General features: G+C 40.0%; 1 protein-coding gene across 4 annotated transcripts in view; it reads right to left on the reverse strand.

Moving 5' to 3' along the window:
- The window catches only part of lrrtm4l1 (leucine rich repeat transmembrane neuronal 4 like 1), a 67,670-nt gene extending 45,771 nt beyond the window's left edge, over nucleotides 1-21,899 (reverse strand). For 3 of the 4 annotated variants that reach the window (XR_010669025.1, XR_010669024.1, XM_020630592.2), the window contains exon 1: nucleotides 21,303-21,899. Coding sequence is in view for 2 of the 4 variants with exons in the window: in XM_020630592.2 (XP_020486248.1) it covers nucleotides 21,303-21,306 (4 nt within the window). In the remaining 2 variants the exon portion in view is untranslated. The remainder of the gene's footprint in view (nucleotides 1-21,302) is intronic. The other variant, XM_020630591.2, reaches the window with a different exon arrangement.
- Between the last annotated feature and the right edge of the window lie 335 nt (nucleotides 21,900-22,234).

Here is a 22,234-nt window from a genome sequence, read left to right on the forward strand (position 1 = left end):
TAAACTGTATCTTGCAGGGTTCTATCTGTGCAGAGCTCAAGTCTGAATTCAATTTCATGCCTTCCAATAATACTGGTTCTCACATTGAATGTCTGCTTTTCTACTGTTCTGGTAGCCTCCAGGCAAAAGCCACAGAGTTAGTTTGATCTTATCAAGCATATTGTTTTCTGTACAAGACAGGAAAATTTTAAAACTCAAAGACCGAAAACCTTCAAAATTCCAATTCAAGTAATCATATTGATTCTCTCCAACTGAGGGTAACTGAAAATGATTTGTAAAAAAAAAAAACACCAATTAGTAAGTATTCTAGCATGATGCCTTCTCTAGTGGACATTTAGCTATGTATTTTGTTCAAAAGTATGTATTTTAAATTAAGAAACAAAAAAATGACCATGTCTTTAGAAGTAACAAATGACATTTTAAAAATGTCTGACATAGGAGATGGGGTTTCAGTCAGAAACCCCCCCCCCCCCTTCCTTCCACTCTGGTACCAGTACTGGTTATTCTAAAGAAGCTGTAGCAGGAATCACAACACAGACATTGCACACAATTCTTTGAAGCCATCCTTTGATCACTAGTGCTGGTTTCAAATGTTCACCTATTAAAATTCAGAGCTAATTTTGCATTATGTATTTCTTGGAAAACATTAGACAAATCTGCTGAGGTTTCTATACCGAGAGTTACTTCTCCACTGAGAAGAAAAATGATACATCTCCCTTTTCTTAGTAGCAGGACCCAGCCTTGCACTGTTATATAAAGATTTAACAATCCCTCATTTAAACATCTCTGATTATGATAAAAGGAAACGTGGGTTATTGCAGTGTTGAGAAATCCATCAATTGTCCTGCCCCTGGCCTTTGTGCAAGGAAATGTCTTTCCTTCCTCCCCTTAGCGGTTGCTAAATTATATTTAAATACCAGTGAATTAGCATTTTGCTATAAACACTAAGAGCAGTGCATCTGGGACTTGTGCATGGTTAAATGTTACAGCACCAATGTCACTGTATGTCCATGTTAAATAAACAAACAAATAAAATATAAAAATAAATAAACAAATAGGTGCTAATGTCACGCTCTTATATTGTTAAGCCTTGACTATAGGAGAATCCAGGGGAAAACCGGTGGTAGCTTCTCCCTACAACATCTGCTCTTTTGAATGTATTTTTGAAAATTATGTAAAGGACATCAGGGACAATCTGAAGAGTTTTCAGTTGATCTAGCATTATTGACAAACTTTAAATTTGGAAAACAAACACAAGTCCAGTTTTCCCTTTGATCGGACATTTGTGACATGGAGAAAACCAATTTCAAACTAAAACTATAGCTTTATTTCAGGACCAATGTCAGTCCTACTCTCCCCCCGATACTACGCCCATGAGGCTGTTGTTGTAACCGTTGTCTGACATGTAAGATCTAAATAATGTTAAGACAACCTGATTAATGTACCTTCAGAAGCTGTCTAACATTTGAATCCATTTTTGTATGCTGCTGTCACAGTCACTATAGAGGCTTTGGGCTATGGCCCCCAATGCAAGATGGCGGAGCCCAATCAGCTGTCAGATTTGTCTATAATCCTTGTCATTGAACCACTGACGCTGGTTTTTCACAATTTGCAAAAGAATAATATTTAAACCTAATATTGTTTAAAAACAGGAACAACACATGTCAATCCAAATTTTGATCCGTCACATGCAATTGAACCTGTATCGATCAATTCTACGGCTGTAAATAACTTGACATCTGGATTGATAACCTTAACCTTCATAAGTCAACTAAAATCCCCTCTTATGGGGCGCTGGTAGCCTAGTGGTTATGTTGCACGCCCTTTGTACAGAGGCTATAGTCCTCGTTGCAGCCGCCTTGGGCTGGAATCCGACTTCAACCCTTTTATGCATCATGATTTCCCCAACTCTCTCCTCCCGGCATTTCTGGTCTCTCTTCAGCCGTCCTGTCCAAAAAAAAAGCAAAAATAGCCTAAAAAAATAGCTGCTATAAGCTAGGTTGAAGGTGCTCAGATCTACGTCGTTTAAACTGATTTTAAGACTTGTGTCCTCTTGATTGTCCAAGTTAGTCACCCCTTATAAGCACTTTCAAATCAGAGTTTACCTTTGGCCCTTTAAACCTTATTATCTTGTTTGACTTCCAATTTTCCATCCTGCTATACAGAGCCAAGACATTCAAAGATGTGTCACTGTTCTAATACATTCTGACTGCGCTAAATGTCAGGGGACAAATCCTTGACCCAGGGCTCCCATCTGCACTTACTCTGAGTAATGATCAGACTAAGGATGTTCATATCTCAACGCCGCTTTCAAATCTTCTACTACCTCCCTGCAGGCCCCTTTCGCGCTCATGTTCAGTTTTGAGGCAGCTGCTTTTCTGTGAACAGCTACAGATCTGACTTTTGACAATGAGGAGCTGGTCTACAAAGACATAGGGGGAGGGAGGATGTTAATTTTGTTTAGCCAGAGATGAAAGGAAGCATTGTCGAGATGTCTATTGCTGTAGTTGTAGAGAATTTTAAAATGGTTTCTTAAAAGGGGTTTCACATTCTAATGGCCTAATGCTGCCACAGGTACGGCATTTGTAATTTGAGTGGTGGGAGAACCATTATTTGTTAAATTACCAAGGTTGTGAGTGTTTGTGTGTGTGTGACTTTGTGTGTGTGATAGTTCTATACTGTGTAAAAGGGAGATAAATTAATTTGTTAATTCATTTAAGTTGAAAATACAACAAGAACAAAACAAGACTGAGAGAAACTGCCCAACGTTTGCTACTGGCTGTAAAAAAACAAATTTTCTGTATAGTTTAGTATTTATTTGACATTATTGGATGGTGGTTTGCAACCCCATCTCCTAAAACATTGGGACAGGATTGTGTTTACTACTCTGTTGCATCACTTTTTCCTTTTGGAAAGGAGAACACCAATTAATGTAATTCTGAATGTGGAATGTTTTACCATTCTTGCTTTATGTAGGATTTCAACGATTCAACACTTCAGTGTCTCCTTTGGGTAACAACTCAGGACTTCAAGGAAAGCCAGTTTATCTCCTGGACTCCTTTACTACGGAGCCATGCTTTTGTAATACGTCCAGAATGTGGTTTGGAATTCTCAATGTTCAGCATTAATGATGCCTTCAAAAATGTGCAGGTTACCCATGCCATGTTCACTGATGCACCCCCATACTATCAAGGATGCTGCTTTTGAACTGAGCGCTGATAACAAGCCGGAGGGTCCCTCCTCTTTGGCCCAGAGAACAAGGTGCCCAGATTTTCCAAACAGAAAGTTAAATTTTGATTCAGCAGACAACCTCACCCCAGTCCATTTTAATTAATCTGGACCGACTGTTGAGAAGTCGGCTGAGTTCTGGATTGTATTTCTGTACTGTTTCCTCTTTGTATGGTGCAATCATAGCTAGTGTTTGTGAATGTACTGATGAACTGTGTTCAGACAATGGTTTTCAGAAAGGTTACTGAGTCCTTGCAGTGATGTCCACTGTGGCAATGTGTTTGTTTTCAATGCAGGGCCGTCTGAGATCACATGCCACTTGGTATTCTGCCTCGTCCCATGTATAAAGAGATTTCTTACAGTTCTTTGAATCTTTTGAAGTGATAGTATAGATGATATAATCCCCAAATTCTTTGCAACTTTATGTTAACCATTATTCTTCCATTGTTTTACTATTTTCCAGCGTAGTCTTTCATAGAGCAATGAACTCCTCCCTTGCTTTGGTTCAGAAAGACTCAGCCTTTCTGGGATTCTCTTTTTAGGCACCATGTTTTTTCTGACTGGGGTGTCCCAACTGGGGGACTTATTATGCAGTGGTGGCCTTAAGTGTTAGCTCCACACACGCATACACAAGAATCTTATTACCTATAACCTTTCTAATGCCACTAATCTAATCTTCTTTTATGTATCCCAAGAGTGGAAACATATATCTTCTTGGCCTTTAGAACCTTAAAAAATAGCATTTTGTCACAAAAAAGACATCTTTTGTGAACGTCCAGCTTTTGACAAGGCAGATAGCCAATAGTAGTTTAGGATTTTTGAAGTGACACATGGGGTGGCCAATCACATTTCAAGGGTGGCCAGCCTTCTAGACACACCCCTGCATGTTACTAACCTGTTGCAAGTCAAGCATATTAACTGAGATTAATCAGGTGGGTTACTTTTTTTATATAATATTGTCAGCATCAAATTCAAATTGGACATTCTTTTCCAAAACAACAAAGTTTCTCAGCTTCAACATTATATATATATATGATATTATATTTTGTCTTTGTACTATTTTCAAGCAAATATGGGGTTCCAATGATTTGGAAATCATCACATTTCATACAATGTCCCAATTTATTAGAAATAGGATTGTACTTTTCTGTTCTGTTTTTTTTTTTTTTTTTTACATAAATGTGTCTTTTTTAATTTACTCTACATCAACTTTTATTTTGTTATTTACATTATTTCAAAGGTTATTTGTGGGCTTTTGGGGGCTTTATTTGAGAGCTAGGACAGTGGAAAGAGTCAGAAATCAGGGAGAGAGAGAGTGGGGAATGACGTGCAGAAAAGGAGCCTCAGGCCAGATTCGAACCCGGCCACTCACTTGGAGGACTATAGCCTGTGTACAACGGGGCGTGAACACTAACCATCAAATCAAATTTAATGCACTAGTGTGGGTTACAACTCTACATACATATTCATAAAGAAGAACACCTTTACCTATCTTTTTACAGCGTCCTGATAAGAGAAAATATATGGATGGATATAGGAAATCATATTGCTTCTTACTTCAACATTAGTATTCATTTATGCTTGCTTGATATGATGGTATCAAACATTATGAAAATTTGACCTGATTGTGTGTGCAAGGAGTTTTCACATGCATGTCTACTCCTACCCTTGGGGCCTGTAACTGACACCATGAATGTTAAAGCTCTTAACTGAAGACATGATTATCCCATTCTTTACCCAAACATCCTTAACCCAAATTTACTAAAAACAACAGCCGCAAGAGCAAGACTTTATCCACATTCAGTCACTAATAGATTGATAGAAGTAGAGACTTTCATCCTAACTGGTCATTAAATATCCTGAAGGTGAAGTGAAGAACAAGAACATACAGCCTTAACTCAAACTCGCTGAACAAGAAGATACCATTTGACTTTGGACAAGCTTAATAAAATACATTCCTAGCGGGTGAATAGCAAGAATACACAAGCAGACATGCATCATATTGCTGGAAGAGTGTGCAAGTCAGTATACATAAGTTTTGGAAACACAAATTGCTTCCCAGAAGAGTTCGGAGGGACCAACAGACAGACAGAGAGACAGACCAGGGGAGACCATATTAAAGACAGAAGAGAGCATGAATTGATGATGCAAATTTCTACATTTGCACACTGTTTGTATTGCTGTCACGTCCTTACGATGTTGTAAATGAACAGTAAATCAAGTGATGCATGAACCATTCTGTACGTTATCTTTACTGATGTGTATATGTAGCTTTAATACATAGGCACGCTCTGAGACTGATGTATTTTATGTACAGGAAATTGCTTGTCATTTATGTATGCTAACCTGCTGTCCCTGCATAGTCTGGCATGTCGTACACAGAGCACATTATTATGCATCATTATACCACTACTCGCTGAGTTCCAAACAGCACTGTGACAGTTTCATGCTAAAGTGGGTACCAACCATGCACTGTTACTCCACATCAGCTGCCTTAATCACATACCACTGGTTTGTCACTATTCTCTTTCTCCATGGGTGGGCTTATTTTTTATTTTTTTATTTTGCCATCTAATTGTCATTGGGAAAAGAACAAAGCAATATCCTGACAATTATTTTGTAATTTTAAATTAATTTCATGTTTTTTCTTGCGTAGCAGTCTCTCCGTTGAAATGTCTTCAATGCTGCAGTGAGTAGGTGGTGGGAAAACAACAACAAACAGCCAACACTAATGTCAAACTTGGCTTGGTGTTTTCAGCTGTACTGTTTTATATTTTATGCATAGATGAAAAATGTATGCAGTATTCATGTTCTTTGCCATGCAACATGACTTGCATAGCTGCATCCAAATCACAATCTTTATGAATTTGTACTACCCATGGTCCATAAGAACCATTAGGATGGGACTACTTTACAAACATTCAAAGGCCAAATACCTCCACCTCTGCTGTACACAGGAGCGTGTCCAGAGTGCTGGCTAGGGGCAAGCCCCTCCCCCCTTGAAATCATATCGGCCACCCCTGGTGCATGCCACAACATCCTAAGCAATGATTTGCATTATCAAAGACAGAGATACTGTTAAAATCATTTATTAGGGCTGTGTTGCATCAGACTGTAACATATATATTTTTTTTATTTGCACATTAAATTACAGATACATACATTGCTTATCTTTTTCGTAAGAGCGGTGCATATAAGAAAGGAACGAGTCCATGACAATTTACAAGCAAACTCCTGCACATTGTCTAACCTAATTAACTTACTAGTTAATATAAATGTATTTTTTGCAAATAAGAGTGCAGGAGTGTGCATATAACTTTAAACTGTGACATTGCACACACATGTTCCTGTTGAGTCTGTAGAGAATCAAGATAACAAAATCAATCTTTTGCCACTCTCTTCTGTTACTTAAAACTAGGTATGATAAGTGGAGAGAGAAATGGGTTCATAGAATTAATTCTAATCATATAAGCTAATGTATTGTAGCTAATGTATAATCATATAAGGCTAATTCAGTCTATTTGGTTAACAAAGAAATTGTTCTAAATTGTTTTTGTCTTGTTGATAACTACTGCAGGGTACAAATTGCTGATTTGTGATGACATCCCCTGCATCCAGTGTGAAACATGTTGGAATAATTCAGAAAATACTAATTTTCTAATTCATCCATAAATGCATCAATACAGTATGAGACCCATCCAGAAAAATCATAATCTTAACTAAGTTTCCTGTTCCTCTATAACTCTTGTGAAACACTGTCAGTGCACGTCTGTGGTTAACTGCTACCTCTGTTATTGTGCAACATATTCATGTATATGCTGCAAGAAATGGTCTTATGGAGGAAATTGTTTTACGATGGTTTGTTGCAGGTAATTATGCATCTGGATTATCTTGATGACAGCAATGGGATTAATTTCATTTTGTAAATGTTTAAATCAGTGTTGAACTGAAAAGCTTCAGTGCCACAATTTAGTTAATGTTGATGGATCTGATGTTTTTTTTTACTTTGTGTTAACTAACAACCAGAGTGACTGTCAAACTTTGTGTAGCTTTATGTGTGAGGATTTAATTAAAGTCAAATAGAAGTAAAGAGGCCAAATAATGAAATGTATGCCAGACTGCGGGGGGAAGAAGAGCAAAAGAAAAAATCTCTGCTGGAAAAACTGCAGAAAAAGCTCAGAGAAAAAACTTGTTATAACGAGTATCTGAGAATGAGTGGAGACACTGGCTATGTGAAAATATGTGCTATAAATAAATCCCTTGAGTCCTCCAAGCAATAAATGCACCGGCACTTCCATCACTAGGTACTCAGTGAACTGGCCGAGCATCCATGGCTCTGTGCACAGTCATCAGTTCCCTAAATGATAATCCCGCTGGAGCATTTTGAAGCATCTGTTGTGAAACCCCTTAGAGAGATCTCCCTATGTCGTATCGCTAAACCCTAAATTTGGGATCTTGCATGCTTGGAAGCATAAAAATAAAATGAATAAAGGATTTGCATGTATTTTTAAATAGTAGTACACTCCTGTTTTCAATAGCTACTGGCTTAATGACGCCTTAGCATGTCATCATCTTCAATTAGCACACATTGTTTTAGCATACATTTCTGCATTGAAAGTAAAAAGAACCCACTGGTCATTCGGCAGTAAGTACTCATGTGAGGCATTACATAGAATGAAAGTAAGAGTTTATAAGCTCTCATTATAGGGAAAATGATCCCTCAGGCTGGACTCTTTATTCAAGTATCATCTCTATTGGCCACAGGGTTATTGTGGCCCAATGATTGAACTCTTCACCTCTGTTGTAGATAATTCAAGTATAGACACGTGCAAAAGCTATTATTATACGGGGAAAGGCTGGATGAGGCACTTAAAGATTTTCACATGTACATATTTTCTACATAAATCATTTCCAATGCTTGATTCTGAGTCCGACACAGCCTGAAACAGTCATTATCATCTTACCGCCTTACTGCATAGGGATCTACAATAACTGCAGCTCGCAGAACATTTACATTTGAGGCTGTTGACAGATCCACTAAGCGTGCTTTCATGCAATAGATGCAAATGAAGGCCTTCAAGTTGCAAATTGCATGATTAGAATGACAATACCAGTATTTACACTTTGCAGTTTTTATCCCTTAATACTGCTACTCGTGGATGGATTTGGCTAATTTGTCTTCATGTTGACCCAAAATATGTCCCTTTCTTTTATATTTTGTAAACATTTTTATTACTGTATGTAAAGCTGACCTCTTGATTAGCCAGCTTTGGTCTTTGCTTCCGCCTGAGCCCAGGATGACTCAGGTAAAAAAAATAATTTTCAAATTTGTTCCCGCTTATTACAAATCCACAGCTTCCTAATTTGTAAACTGTTCGCACAATTCACAAATCTGTGCGCACAGTTTACAAATCAAAGCACATGGATAATTAACCGTGTGCATGGACTTTTAAACTAGTGATGTGTCGGTCATGAACGATTCATTCAAAACGAACGAATCATCTGGGTGAACAAACTGAACTGAATCACTTCCTGAAAAGAGTCGTTCATTTCTCAACTTCAGTTGCGCTCTCCTCTCTCCCGTCTCATGTCTCTCTCTCTAGACCGTAAGAGTCGCTCAAAGCCCGCCCTCCCTCTCCTTTCATGTCAGTGATACATACTGACTGAACCAACAGGACGGAGTCGGTCGGGAGCTCTGTGTCTCTAAAGCCCGCCCCTACTTCTCCCTCTCATGTCTCCAAAATTGAGGAAGTAGAAAATATATTATTTAACATTTAGGTGTCGCGAAAATGTATGTGCTTTTTATAGCTGCTGTCAGTTTACAAACGGCTTTTATATCCAACTAAATTTCACTCAGCTGACTGTTTTAACATCCACTAACGATCGTGTTTCAGTCAGTACTGTGTGTGTGTGTGACTGAGGCTGGTGACTCGCAGTCTCGCTCGTTCACGTTCAGTCAATGTTTCGTTCACTGAACGAACTGAGAGGAAGAGAGAGACTCAGAGGCGGAGCTCTCGTTCAGTTCGTTCACTGAAGGAACTGAACGAGAGCTCCGACGTGAATCACTGAACGAACTGAGAGGAAGAGAGAGAGGAAGAGCGGAGCTCTCGTTCAGTGAAGGAACTGAACGAGAGCTCCGCCTCCGAGTCACTCTCTTCCTCTCAGTCAGTCAGTCAGTGAGTGATTTGTTCACTGAATGTACTGAACAGAACGGTCGGGGAAAATAAATGTGATTGTTTTAGCAGCTTTCGGTTTGCAAACTGTAGCTTTATCCAACTAAATTCTCAGCTCATTAGTTTATTATTCACCACCGGCTGTTCTCAGTACGATCGCGAGCAGAACTAAACGTTCGGCTGTGTTTCAGCTTATTAAATTCTGATTCACAGACAGAGCTGCAGAGAAGTACTGAACGATTCGGTGAACGAATCTTTTGAACGAATCACTTTACTGAACTGATTCTACTGATTCAGTACACTGAAAAGAACTGCTTTTCACATCACTGTTTTAAACTGTGGGAATGGATTTACAAACAGCCTTTTATTTTTATACTAACCTGAGCCTTGTGGGGTCTCTTAGCCACCCGCATGATTTTTGGGGAGGGAAAATAAAGTCTACAGGACGATAGTGTCATAACGTTCCAGATTCAGTAACCATGACAAAAACAGGGAAACGCATATAGTTGTACTAAAAAGCAAAATAAATCATTTTAATTAACAGGCAGCAGGAGCAGCAGATTACATTTGCTAAATGTAGAAAATAGTCCCCCTGTAGTGGTGCTAGTAAGTGGATGTGTGAAAGTGTAGTGTTTGTATAGTTTAAGATAAAAAGGAGTGCAAAGCCAAAAAAAGAAATGCGTTGAAATGGGAAGAGCCAGTAATGCAGTGAGATTGTGGGAGATTGGTGAAGGCTGATTTTTATATACATTCTGGAGAGACTGGCCAGTTTCACCTGGACGCACTGACACAATCTCTGCCTACAGTATCTGCTGGGAGACACAAAACATTAGAAACAGCCCAGGGCAAAGGCGCAAACCTGCAGGCTGCTGCAAAGCCAGAGGGCCTTCAAATAAGTGCTAATAAAACATTTGTTTGTTCAGCAAAAGTTCAACCCCAACACTGTGGAGAGCTGCACCAGTTTTGCAGAAACATTGTCTTTTGGGATGGAAATTTTTGCTTTCATCCCTCGAGGATCCATTTAGACTTAGCTGGTTGTCCATCATTTTAATAACAGTCCTCTTGATAATCTGCTGCATCTCCACTGCATTTTGCTCTATGATTTTTCTCAGTAAACTATTCAACCACATTGAAAGTAATCCTGACAAGCTGTCCTTAATAAAGTCACCGCTTGATTCCACAGCACACATGTGCACTGGGTGCCGTCCAAGACGCACCCTCGGGAGGTGATTGCGCCCACTCTAGTAAGGGCGTCTTACAAGCTTCCCAGAAGTGTCACTCCACACTGTAAATGTGCACCAAGTTTATTTTACCCCGCCCAAATCCAGCACAGCTCAAGCTGAACAGAGCAGATCGACCCAGACAGGAAGTCAAACATGGGTACGCATAGATCATCTGGTCAATTTCAAAATAAATACCATGAACAGACTCCCTCGACCTAAGAAGGACAAAGTAACCTGATGTTTGTTTGATATCAGCTATTCCCATGATTCCCATATCATTTAGTTGTTCTGCTATGATCCAGCTGCAATACGCTTCAGAGAAAGTTCTCGTGGGTGAGGCTCATGCAGTCGGATAGATCAAAAACCTGGCAACACAGAACCAGAAACTGTATAAAATATGGAAGTAGTATCAGTGATGTCACCCACTGAAGCCAACTTTTAGTGCCGAACGATAAAATATTGAAAATGCTGTCTCAACATCCCTTTAGGTCAACCTAGAAAACCGGAAAAGACAGGGGGCAGAGGCAGATCTTGAACCTCCTGGCATACACCCAGCTGATAAATACATGAACTATTCAGACCAAAATCTTCTTATGAACCAGCCTGTAAACATGTTTATTTCTGTTGTCAAAATGGGGATTTTTTAAAAAGGGGATTGTGTGACATCCGAGGCTTTTGCAGCAATCCTCAAGGACACTCAAGGAATTGCAGCATTGACTTCATTTGTCAACACGAGAGGCTGCCGCTTGCACAGAACCAGGATGAACACAGGTGCAGTGTAAACAAGAGTCAGGGTATGCAGTTCGAGGTTGGTACTTTCTGTGTTGACAATCAGATTGACTTGAGTGCAATTCTCAAATTCATCTGGTTTATTTTGGAAGCTGTCTTCCTATCCTTGACTCTTGCCCCAGTTCTTCTTGTTACGCACAGGTCCTTCCACCATCAAACCCATCTATGGAAAATTAAGTCGAACCCTCCCTTTGTGATTTAATATGTAAGGTTTGCCGTGTTTTGGATTGAAAGAACACCTAATGATAGACCTACTGAGGCCACTCAGCAGTGCAACATGTTCTTTTATATTGAACACAATCATACAAAGATACTGAGCATAAATGGACAACCACTCCAACATCCACTGCTAGCTCTTAACAATGTACATTATTATTAGAGAACTAAAGGGTTACCAGTATACAATAAAGTAAAGAGGCTGTATGTCAACAGTTTGAAAAAGGATAGTCATAAATGAAAGTAAATCACTTTAACATAAACTGAGAGCCTTAATAAAATACAAATCCTGCAGCCACGCTTCAGGCAGCTATTTCTATCCCTCTTGGAAGAGATTTGATCTTGTTGAAAGCAACACACATCTGTTTACCTAGCTCTCGCTTCTTCGTAGAGCATGACCAATCTGAGCCAGAGGCTTTTTAAGATATTATCTCTCTCCCAGAGATGTTACATCTTGGAGATTTGAACATGTTGTACAGCAATAAAGTGCATGCAGTTAGTGGTGTTATTATCACCAAGGTTAATCTTTAACAAACTACTTGCAAGTCCTAAGCCTGTTTTTTCCACTCATTTTTAACAATGCACAGCAGTGGATTATCTGGAAGGCTGATGTATTTTTATACTCATACATAGATTTATTTCCATCATTTGCCTTCTATGGATTGAGCCTGCAGTGTATCTTTTTAATTTTTTTTGTAGAATAACACTTGATGGTTAAAAGTTTTACTGCCAAGTTTGAAGACTATATCCCAGACTACTCCTTGGTTAAGAAGGAGGCAAGATTATTGGTTTCCTAATTTAACATGAACTTTGACCTTTATTTTTTTTTTTTGCAATGATTGAAGTTAAGTTAAATTCTTACTCTTTAAACCTACAGTTTCTGCTTCAGTTAGTTAGCAACGTCTAACAGAAGTACAAGGATGGTTAAATGTGTTTCAATTGCACAAACAAGCTAACAGAAACACCTTTCTCTTCTTTTTATTGTGTGCAACAAATAATGCTTAAACACAATCAACACCAGCTTAAGATGCAACTGCAGCCAGTAAATATGAATTAAATAACAAGATATGTGCTGCAGCGTCCCTCTGGGCTCAACTACTCACAGACTGGGGAGCAGTTTGCTGAAGTTGTCCTCTAATGTTCACACTAAATGTCAAACCAAATGGACTTGCGGATGCACAAACGAGCAAAAGTGAAATGATTACATCATTTCCTAAAATACATCTTTTCCCTCTATTACCTCACCTACAGTCATGTTCCAAAGGCTACCTTCCTGAAATCCCATAAAAATGAGAGTGCCCCCCCCCCCCTCCTTCCTGAAGACAGAGTGGATTCTGGCAGACCCAACAGAGTCGGCTGTCGTCTTCCTTGGCCGTGCGACAAGTTGATATTTCATTTGAATGCACGGTGCTCTGAGCACTGATGCAAAGGCTATTACCCAGAGTGCCCAAGTGGGTTGGCCAACAGTGTTTAAGGCTGAACGCTGGGGCACTTCAAAGAAATGAAAAGTGCGCTCGAAAACAAAATATATCTACTATTTCTTATTAAATGGTCTTCTGTAGCACAGGTGGTGCACATTAAAAAGGAAGGGGGTTCCTTTGCAGAAGCGTTTCAAGGTTACATACTTCATAGGCCCAATGTAAAATCAAATTTGGAGTAAAGATGCTTTCATGTTTTTTAACCCTTAAGAGTCTCTTACTGTACCTTTATCTTTTCCACCTTAACAAATTAAGTGCATGTTGCATTCTCAGGAAAAAAGGAGGTTGTAGTATTTATAGTCTGCTGATGTTTTCTCATTAAGCTTCTGTCAGGAACAATCACCAGTGGAATAGCAGTATGTCCTACAATATGTCACTCATTGACGGCTTTGTCTTGTTTGTGCATTAGATGTGTTTTGTCATGAAAATGTCCCAGTTCTTTATCTTAAACAGTGAAACATATTCACACTCTTTTTCATGGAAATGGTAAAAAAAAAAAAAAAAAAAGCTAATGAATAAGTTCATCACCTCTTCTGACAAAGCCAGGGAAAAAAAACATGAAAAACAACTGCGCTGAAAAGGTCAATGTTGTCGCTCAGGGTCTCATTTGCTTGTGTGAATCATATAAAGGCCTCAGTATTAATTTCACTCTGTTCATCCCGCTAAAAAAAATAATCACATGGGGTTTTGAGGGCCTCAGATACTGACTGAGGCCCCCCCCCCCACCCCCCCCCACTGTCTTCCTCTCTGACAGTGTGAGCCAAAGGGTTTTAAAGTGTGTGATGTGTGATGGAGCTTAGGCAAGCAAAATTCTAGGGCACTACCGCGTGTGTGATATATTACATTATTGAGTGTGTTCGCTCAGATTTAAGGCACATAAAATTAAAAATACTTTCCGGGCACAGAAGTACGTGACACATTTCCAGTCGCGGAGCCCATCATGCGACGGTGATTAATTGAACGCATTGGCGTTACAATATTGAAATGAAGTACCTTTTACACACTTAAAACCCATTATTTTAGGCCCATTAATTTGAAAATGGGAGTCAGCTGTAATTTTGACGCACAGGAAAAGCATGAAGCAGTATAAAAGCAGAGATTTACGATAAAGGCTTATTTTACTACTTCTGGAGCTGCACACACATGCATAGATAGGAGGAGCAGCCAGTCTGAACTACACACTAAAGCAAAACAGGAAAAAAAAGATATATGGAAAATTAGAGCGTGGCGGGTTTATAGGACACCAGTAATGGCAAAATACTGCTTAAATGGGGCGGTAGTAATCCATTCAACGTATAAATGAAACGAACAGTCAGTTTTGTTAGCTCAGTTATTCTGTCTGGATTTGTGAGGGATGTAGTTTCTGGGGTCTAGTGAGTCCATGACCTCCTCAAGCGTAACAGTGAGAAAGGGGAATGACAGACAGATTACTCTGCTTTCCATGCTGGGCCCCTTTCATCGGAAAAAAGAGAATGGCATAAGGTATTACCTCTTAAAGACTCAGCCCATGATTAGTTGTATTGATTCGCTAACTCTAATCATTTACGTTCCAGATCAATGGGATTAGCAACATAGGGTTTATAGAATTCTTATTTATCCTCAAGAGAAACTGCTTGGGACATACATTAGCTTCTCACTGTAAGTGCAGTGCAGCCGTGCTGGACACCATGTCTATTGATTGACGTGTTGATCATTCACTGTTTGCCATGTCAAAGGTGAATTCTCACTGCTGATTGGCTGTAAGGTGTGGGTAAACCTTCGATAATCAAACGCCATTTTTGTAGTCTGTAGTTCTTTATAAATATGCAAATATAAAGTATACTTAAAGCGAGATACCGTTTGATTTAGCTAAGTGCTTAAAGCAAGCCCAGTTTGAATAAGAGTAAAACAAAAAGAGAAATGTCTCTGTAGTGATTAAAGTGCTAATTTGATTGTAATTTCTTGTTAATAGTGCTCCTTAACTAAATAAACGTTAAGAGGAAAGACAGAGTTATTTTCATTAGATATAATTGCCACAGTAAAGCTAGCAGCATGCAGGTTGAAGACAGCTGCAGTGAACCAGTAATCAAACATTTTAAAATACCATTTAAAATGTTTTGGGCCAATTTGCAAGTTTTTTGTGTGAAAGCGCAAGATCTTAAAAAAGCAAGTGTGTGACAGAGAGCACGAGCGTTATCAAGGAGTTGTTTATCACAAACATGTATTATTTTTATAGTTGATTGAATGTGAAACAAATTGTTTTGACATTACAAATGGAAACAAAAACAGGTGGAAACGCAATCACAATCACTTGTTTCACAGCAATCAGTACCTGTTACAGCCTTTTTTGGTCGAGACCACTTAGTTGAAATGTCAAGGGTGTTAAATATAATTTGCAAGGATGGAGACCTTTCATAAAAGGCTAATTGGTTATTGTGCATGTCACCTTTTTCACAGTATTAGGGTTTGATGTTTCCTCTGTAGCCGCTTGCTGTGAAGAAAAAAAAAAAAAAGGCGCCATAATGAGAAGTGTTGGATGGAAGGTCAGATGGAAAAATGACTTTTTAGAGGAGCCTGAGCCAAACCTTTCCGGTCTGGTGCTTCCAGCTTGCTCTCAGCTGTAGTGCTGTCTGATAATTCAGTCACTTTGAGTTTTATGAGTATGCTGTTTGTGAAGCTTGCCTTTTTTTAATTCAGTGAAAGGTAGAAATACGGCAGTGGTGGGAAATAAAAAAAAACCAATGGACCTAATAAGCATGTCTTTGGACTGTGGGAGGAAGCCGGAGTACCCGGTGAGAACCCACACATGCAAACTCCACACAGAGAGGCTCCTGTTCGACAGGGATTTGAACCAGAAACCTCCTCGCTGTGAGGCAACACCACCGTGCAGCCCAGAACTGTTTCAGTTTCACTTTAAAATGACTCCGGCTCCAGTTTGAGCTCTGCAGGAAAAGCATTCCACATGTTGATCCCCTGAACAGAAAAGGCTGTTTTTGTCCAAGCGATGATTTACAAAATGTCACCTTGCAGTCTCCATTAGATGCTCCACGGGTTACAGAGCCTATTAATAATAATAATAATAATAATAAGTGGAATCACAAGGTCACGAGAACCTGAGGAGCCTCACTTGTCTACATTTGTTAAATAACTTACTTACAACAGCATGACATTAAGTTTGATATTGCTTTTGTGCAAAAATATTAAAATTACATTTGCTACTTCTTATCAAGCCTAAGAATAAAATGATTAATTCAAATGCTTTTTTAAGAAAACACTTTAATATTGGTGCATTACTTAAAAGTAATTAACTAAGCACCTGAAGAGAAGTGATACAAGTAGTTATAAAGAAGCAGTACTGTTGCACTCTTTAACAGCACCAATGGAATACCTCTTGTCCAATCAAATCACTCATTATGAAATAACTGTTGTATAATGTATCGTACAATCTGCCACATTCCAGCTGTGAATAGTAGCACCCAAACATTCTGGCACATCACTGAAAGTCTTCAATGTTGATCGTCACAGTGCTTAACATCCAGACCCAGCATGTCAAAAAGTGACAGCTGAAACTCTTTACAGACCAAATGTATCTCACTTATACTGAACTCCACTGATGCTGGCCTTCCTGTGGACCCTGACGCACTTCACACAAACACACACACACACACACACACACACACACACACACACACACACACACACACACACACACACACACACACACACACACACACACACACACACACACACACACACACACACACACACACACACACAATTTGTTCGTTTAGAAATCTGTGCAGGGGAGGCAGAGAGCTGCATTGATCGATATGAGTGTCGATGTCAAAAGATCAGCACAAACTGAGAGGTTAGGGCCGGCCACCGTGAGACAAGCCTGATGTAAAGGCTGAGAAGCAGACATCATGGATTATGAGCGTGAGTGCGTGAGTGCGTGCGTGCGTGCGTGCTGTTGTGTTGGTATGTGTTGCATGCTGGTAGTCATTGAAGGACTTCTAGCAAATCCATTCACAAGTGTGAAAAGCAACATTTTTAATTCAGCCCTTTATGCTAGTAATTAGTCGACCCCATTGTGCTTCAATGTCATTTTTTTTAAATCAACTCTATTTGATCAGACTATTTATTATACCCGGAAAAACATTTCCAAAGAATGTTTATCAAAAAATGTCTTTAACATCAAATTGGCCTTTGCATTGCTGCTTAGTGAGAAGCTAATTGAATTGGCATGAGGGAAAACATTCAGTCAAAAAATTGTTACCAAAAGTGTTACTGAAAATGTATCCTATTGCATAAAAACATGTTACATATCTATAGATTAATTCTTAACCAAAATCTATCCACATTAAGGGGCGCAGATGGCCTGACGGTTAAGTTGCCTCCCATTAAAGAGGCTATAGTCCTCCAAGCTTGGCGGCCCAGGTTCAAGTCCTGCCTGTCTCTCCTTTCCCGCATGACATTCCCCACTCTCTCTCTCTCTCTCCTGTTTGCTACTCTATCCACTGTCCTATCCAAAAAACAGTCCAAAAATCTATCTACATTATAATAGTTGCATACCATGTTCTAGCCCGTTTTAGTACTTATTGGTCTCTGTTTCAGATTTAAGTGTACCTTGTATAGAACTTCACCTTCATGTATTTAAGTGTTGAGCGAAAAGGATATTTATATTCATGTCCCTTCAAGGCCTCCTTACTTCACTCAAAAGGCTCATAAAAAAAAGCAAACTATGGCTGTTCGTATAAAAAGGGTTGGAAGATCTTGTTTCATTGTGTTATTATGAGCAATAGGCTGCTAAACTAGTTAAGGATATAAACCACAAAACATTTGGGCTTTGTATTTTATATCCAAGCTCTGTCTTTGGTTAGAAGTGAGTATGTGAGTGAGTGTGCTGGATGTGATGCCAGTTTGTGGGGTTTGCTTTCAGCCATTGTCAACCCACTGTGCAGCTTCTAAGTGTCAAAGTGAATCAATAAGGAAAGATCTGAACTTTAACTGTGACTGCTTATCATTTAGTCATGACAATGTTCAAACAAATGAGACCTGACTCAAAGTCTCACACATGTAGATGGCAGATCACATTTTTGTCATTTAGATTAGAGAAAATGTTAATATTCAGAAATATACAAATCGTCAACATAATCAGTTGTGTCAGCCAAACGTAGGCTGCAGTGTGCTTCATTGCCATAAAAAGTAGATAATACAATATCATGTCCTTCCTGTTGCAGTTTTTTTTTTAGTGTGCAAGCTCAGCTCCCAGTGTTTACTGCCAGACTTTGTTCTCAGTTTTGTGTCTCTGCCCATATTTCACTGCACGACGAGTTCAGTGTGCAGAACTCATTGTTTGAGCCTTTCAGAATTTCAAGGAAGAAAAAAAAAAAAACGTGAAACAGAAGGAAAGGACAAACTTGGAAGAAGTGTCACTATAGAAGATAACCCAGAACTCTGCACACCCCCCCCCCCAAAAAAATGTGACAAATGAAATGAAGGACTGCAAGGTATAGAGTGAGGGAGTGCGATGTGATGTTCTGTGTTGTGACGGTTTGGTGGCGTGTGTGTGGGTAGTGGTGAAATGAATATGTTAAAACTGTTGAAAAAAAGTGCCTGATGGGGACTTTCAGTCAGGCTCAGAATCAGGAAACATGCCTCAACCTGACAGCAAATCTAATTGATTGTATCAGCGTTTAAAGGGAAGCTATACAGCTGCAGCCATTGAGAATGTTCAAGGTCTTTTGCTTTTCTTTTGTTTCAGTACCTGACAACATTTTTCATTATCATACACACTGCAGCATGGTTCTGGAAGAGAGTCAGTTTAAAAACCATCCAGTGTTCAACCAAATCTTATGTGCCTTAAATATGCAGGAGAGAGGAACCCATCTTTTAGTTGAATGTACTTTTTAAATCTAATTAAAACTTGGCAGTTTGACTACGGTAATTAATTTAAAAAGTTGAGAGATTTTCTCCAAATCCATTGTCTTAGACTGCATAATGGTCTCACAGCTGTAAGGAAAAGTTGGAGCTTTTTCTGCCAGTGGTGAGTATCATTGGATCCTCTAATTATCAGCACAGTTATAAGCTTTAAGAAGTGGAATGGAAAGTGTGTCCACAGGTTACTCTTTGGAAAAAGAACATATTCAGCTTGGGTTTTTGCAGGAACGAGCTCCATGGACCAATTACTGTCTGTGGCTGTTCTGAGAAACTGATGGATTATTGAATAAATTGAAGGTTATTTGAGCGTAATTGTCCTGTTGCTCTTGCCTAAGCAGTTCTACTACAGCAGATGAGCGAGCTCAGTCAGAGACCATGGGGCTTGTGTAATGTTCACAAGGACTCCTGCATTACATTCCCCGGCTTGTTTTGTCAGCTCATTATTTGGCAGAGCTTCTTTTTTTTGAACAGTTTTGTTGTTGGTGAAAGACGGGCTTTTCAGAAGTTCTGCAGCTTCAAACACTGATTAAAGTTGTTGTTGACCACAAAAGGAAAAAAAAAAAAAAATTTCCTCCTTCCTGTAAGGCATTCAAAATGATCATTGGGAATAACTTGAAACCACTTTTTTAAGTTGTTGTTGTTGGCCTCAAGTCAATTTTGAGATACAAAAGCAGCTTACGTTTTTTGTTCTTTCATAGACAAAAAAAGCAAATAGTTTAAAAATGGGAAAGGGATTTTTGACTGTTCTATACATTTTTGAGTAGAATAATTATTTGTCGATCATGCTGCAACTCCTCACAGCCCTCAAGCATGACAAAAACGGATTCAGCCCTTCTGTGAAGATGTTTGCACACCAACATAATTTTGATGTTTAGCCTTGTTGTAATTTTCAAGTATAAAACTTCAGCCTCGAAGGGATTATCATTTTATTCGCATTTCATCTGAACATGTGTCAGCATGACGAAGACAAGGCATTGTAGGAATGCATATGCTGAGAGTGCTGAAGTAGAAAAAGACGATAAACAAACAAATGCAAGCACTTATGTATGCCCATAATTGTGATGACACAATTAAAACTGTAGCAGTATGTGCTCATTAGTTACACTAAGCTGCTCATTATTTGGGAAATGCCTCATTTTTTGCACAGATGTGAGCCACATGCATCCCTGCAGCCTGACAGCTTTTCAGAATATTAAGGAATAAACAAATGTTACAAAACGGTCTAACTACGACCTAATTGCCTCCCTCTGCACCTAATATCAAACATGCCCTGCTTCTGTGTGAGCACGCCTGCATGGCTGCAACCTGCCTGCATATGAATAATGATCCTTCAGTGAGATAATTCAACAGCAAAAGTTGCACTCAAGGAAGGGCTTGAAACGTCGTGAGACTGCTTGAAAGTCCACATCGTTTCATCGCAAATTCCGTGACAATCCTGAACAACCCCCCCCCCAAACAACACGAGGAAGAAAAAAAAATGAACGCAAAGCCCCTTGCTGGAACATTGGAGAGAGAAGTGTGGGTTTGTGAGGTTTTGGAGCACCCACAGTCAGTAAAATGGAGGAGGTGATAGGCAGTGTGGGATGAGATTGTAGGTGCCCAGAGCTGTCAGGAGAAGAGAGGAGGTAGAAGAAATAGGACGGAGTCAAAACATGTCAGAGCTGTGATTTGGAGTACCGGAGGAATCTGAGTCGGGTGGTGGTGGTGGTGGTGGTGGTGGTGGGGGGGGGACACATCTCAGATATAATTCACCAGATTTTGTCAACGTAAAAGTCAGAGCTGTGATATTTTAAAACAACTTGTCGTTTCAGCTTCAGTATCAAGAACATCACGTTGGCTTTTTTTAAGCTTAAACTCATTGTGCTCAGAATCACACGTCGACTGATGCAGATTTGGGGATTTTACATTTTCACATATCTGAGAGTATTTTTGCCCCCCCTTCATATTCAGAAGCACGCACACTCCCGCCTGCAGTTGTTTTTTTTATTATTCATGCCGAGAGAAGAATCCCCTTTTAGTGATGAGGTCAGTCTTTAATTCAGAAAGCTGCAGAGAATATGTGCAGAAAATACACAAAAGGCACAGCTCTCACACAGTGGAGGTTTGGAGAAATGTTCTTATTATCCACAAACTCACAGATGCGCCAAGGAGGACAAACACAACCCATGCTGTCTTTCTAAGGAGCACAAGTGCGCTCAACTAATAATAGTGCAGACTCCGGGGCTCTTACTCTGGCGGTAATGGTTTCAGTAAGTGACAGTCCTCTGATTACTTACCCATGATGTCTCATCGGAGCGTTTCCTCCGTCCTCCGTGGCGCAATCCGCCGCACAGATCACGACTTCCTTCGTGCTTTTTTCCTTGACAATACCTAGGGCGCCCCCGGAGCTCTGTGCGCCTCTCACGCTGGGGTTGACTCACCTGCCTTCATTCTAAAAAAAACTGTCTCTTTATTATAAAAAGCTTTCAAAGTTTGCGCCCATGCTCCGTTGCGCAGCGCAACTTTCCCGATCTGTCACAAATAAACGTTCCATCAAGCCCGGAATTGGAAGTCAAACGCCTGGATTTACAGGGTCTTCCTATCCGACAGGACCATGGTCTTGGAATAGGTTCACGAAACAATAGAAGAAAGATCGACACGTCACACGTTGCGAAAGTTAGAAAGGTGGAAAGGCGCTGGATTGTGCCGCGAGGGGGGGCGGTGGAGAGATCGGTTCAGTGACCGGAGGCGGCAGGTGTCCTCTGCGCAAACATCCAGCGGAGCAGAGGAGACGCCAGGCAGCGATCACAGGCAGAGAGAGGCTCGGGCACTGTCAGGGTCTCTCCTGTGCAGTGCATCGGCGAGTAGGTCCGCGAGTGCGCGCTCGGCTGTGTGGGGGACGCGTGCGCTCGTGTGCAGACGCGCGCGTGTGGGAGCAAAAAAAAAATAAAGAGAGAGAGAGAGAGAGAGAGAGAGAGGGGGACAGAGTCAGAGAGAAGGCATTCAATGCAGTGTTTAACAGCTGCAGGCTGATTTGGTCAAATGTGATTGTGCTTTTGTTTTCTTATTGTTCTGCGTGATCCATCTTCATCATCAACAACCCAAACAGACACACGCGGGAGCTGTCCTCTCCTTCTCCATGCTCCCTCTTCTTTAAGTCCATTATGCAGGTGTTGTGGAGGATATGCTGACGGCTATATGTGGTCATCGTTATAGCATGAGTGGGAAG

This window comes from Labrus bergylta, chromosome 17, assembly GCF_963930695.1.
Source record: "Labrus bergylta chromosome 17, fLabBer1.1, whole genome shotgun sequence".
NCBI classification, from domain to species: domain Eukaryota; kingdom Metazoa; phylum Chordata; class Actinopteri; order Labriformes; family Labridae; genus Labrus; species Labrus bergylta.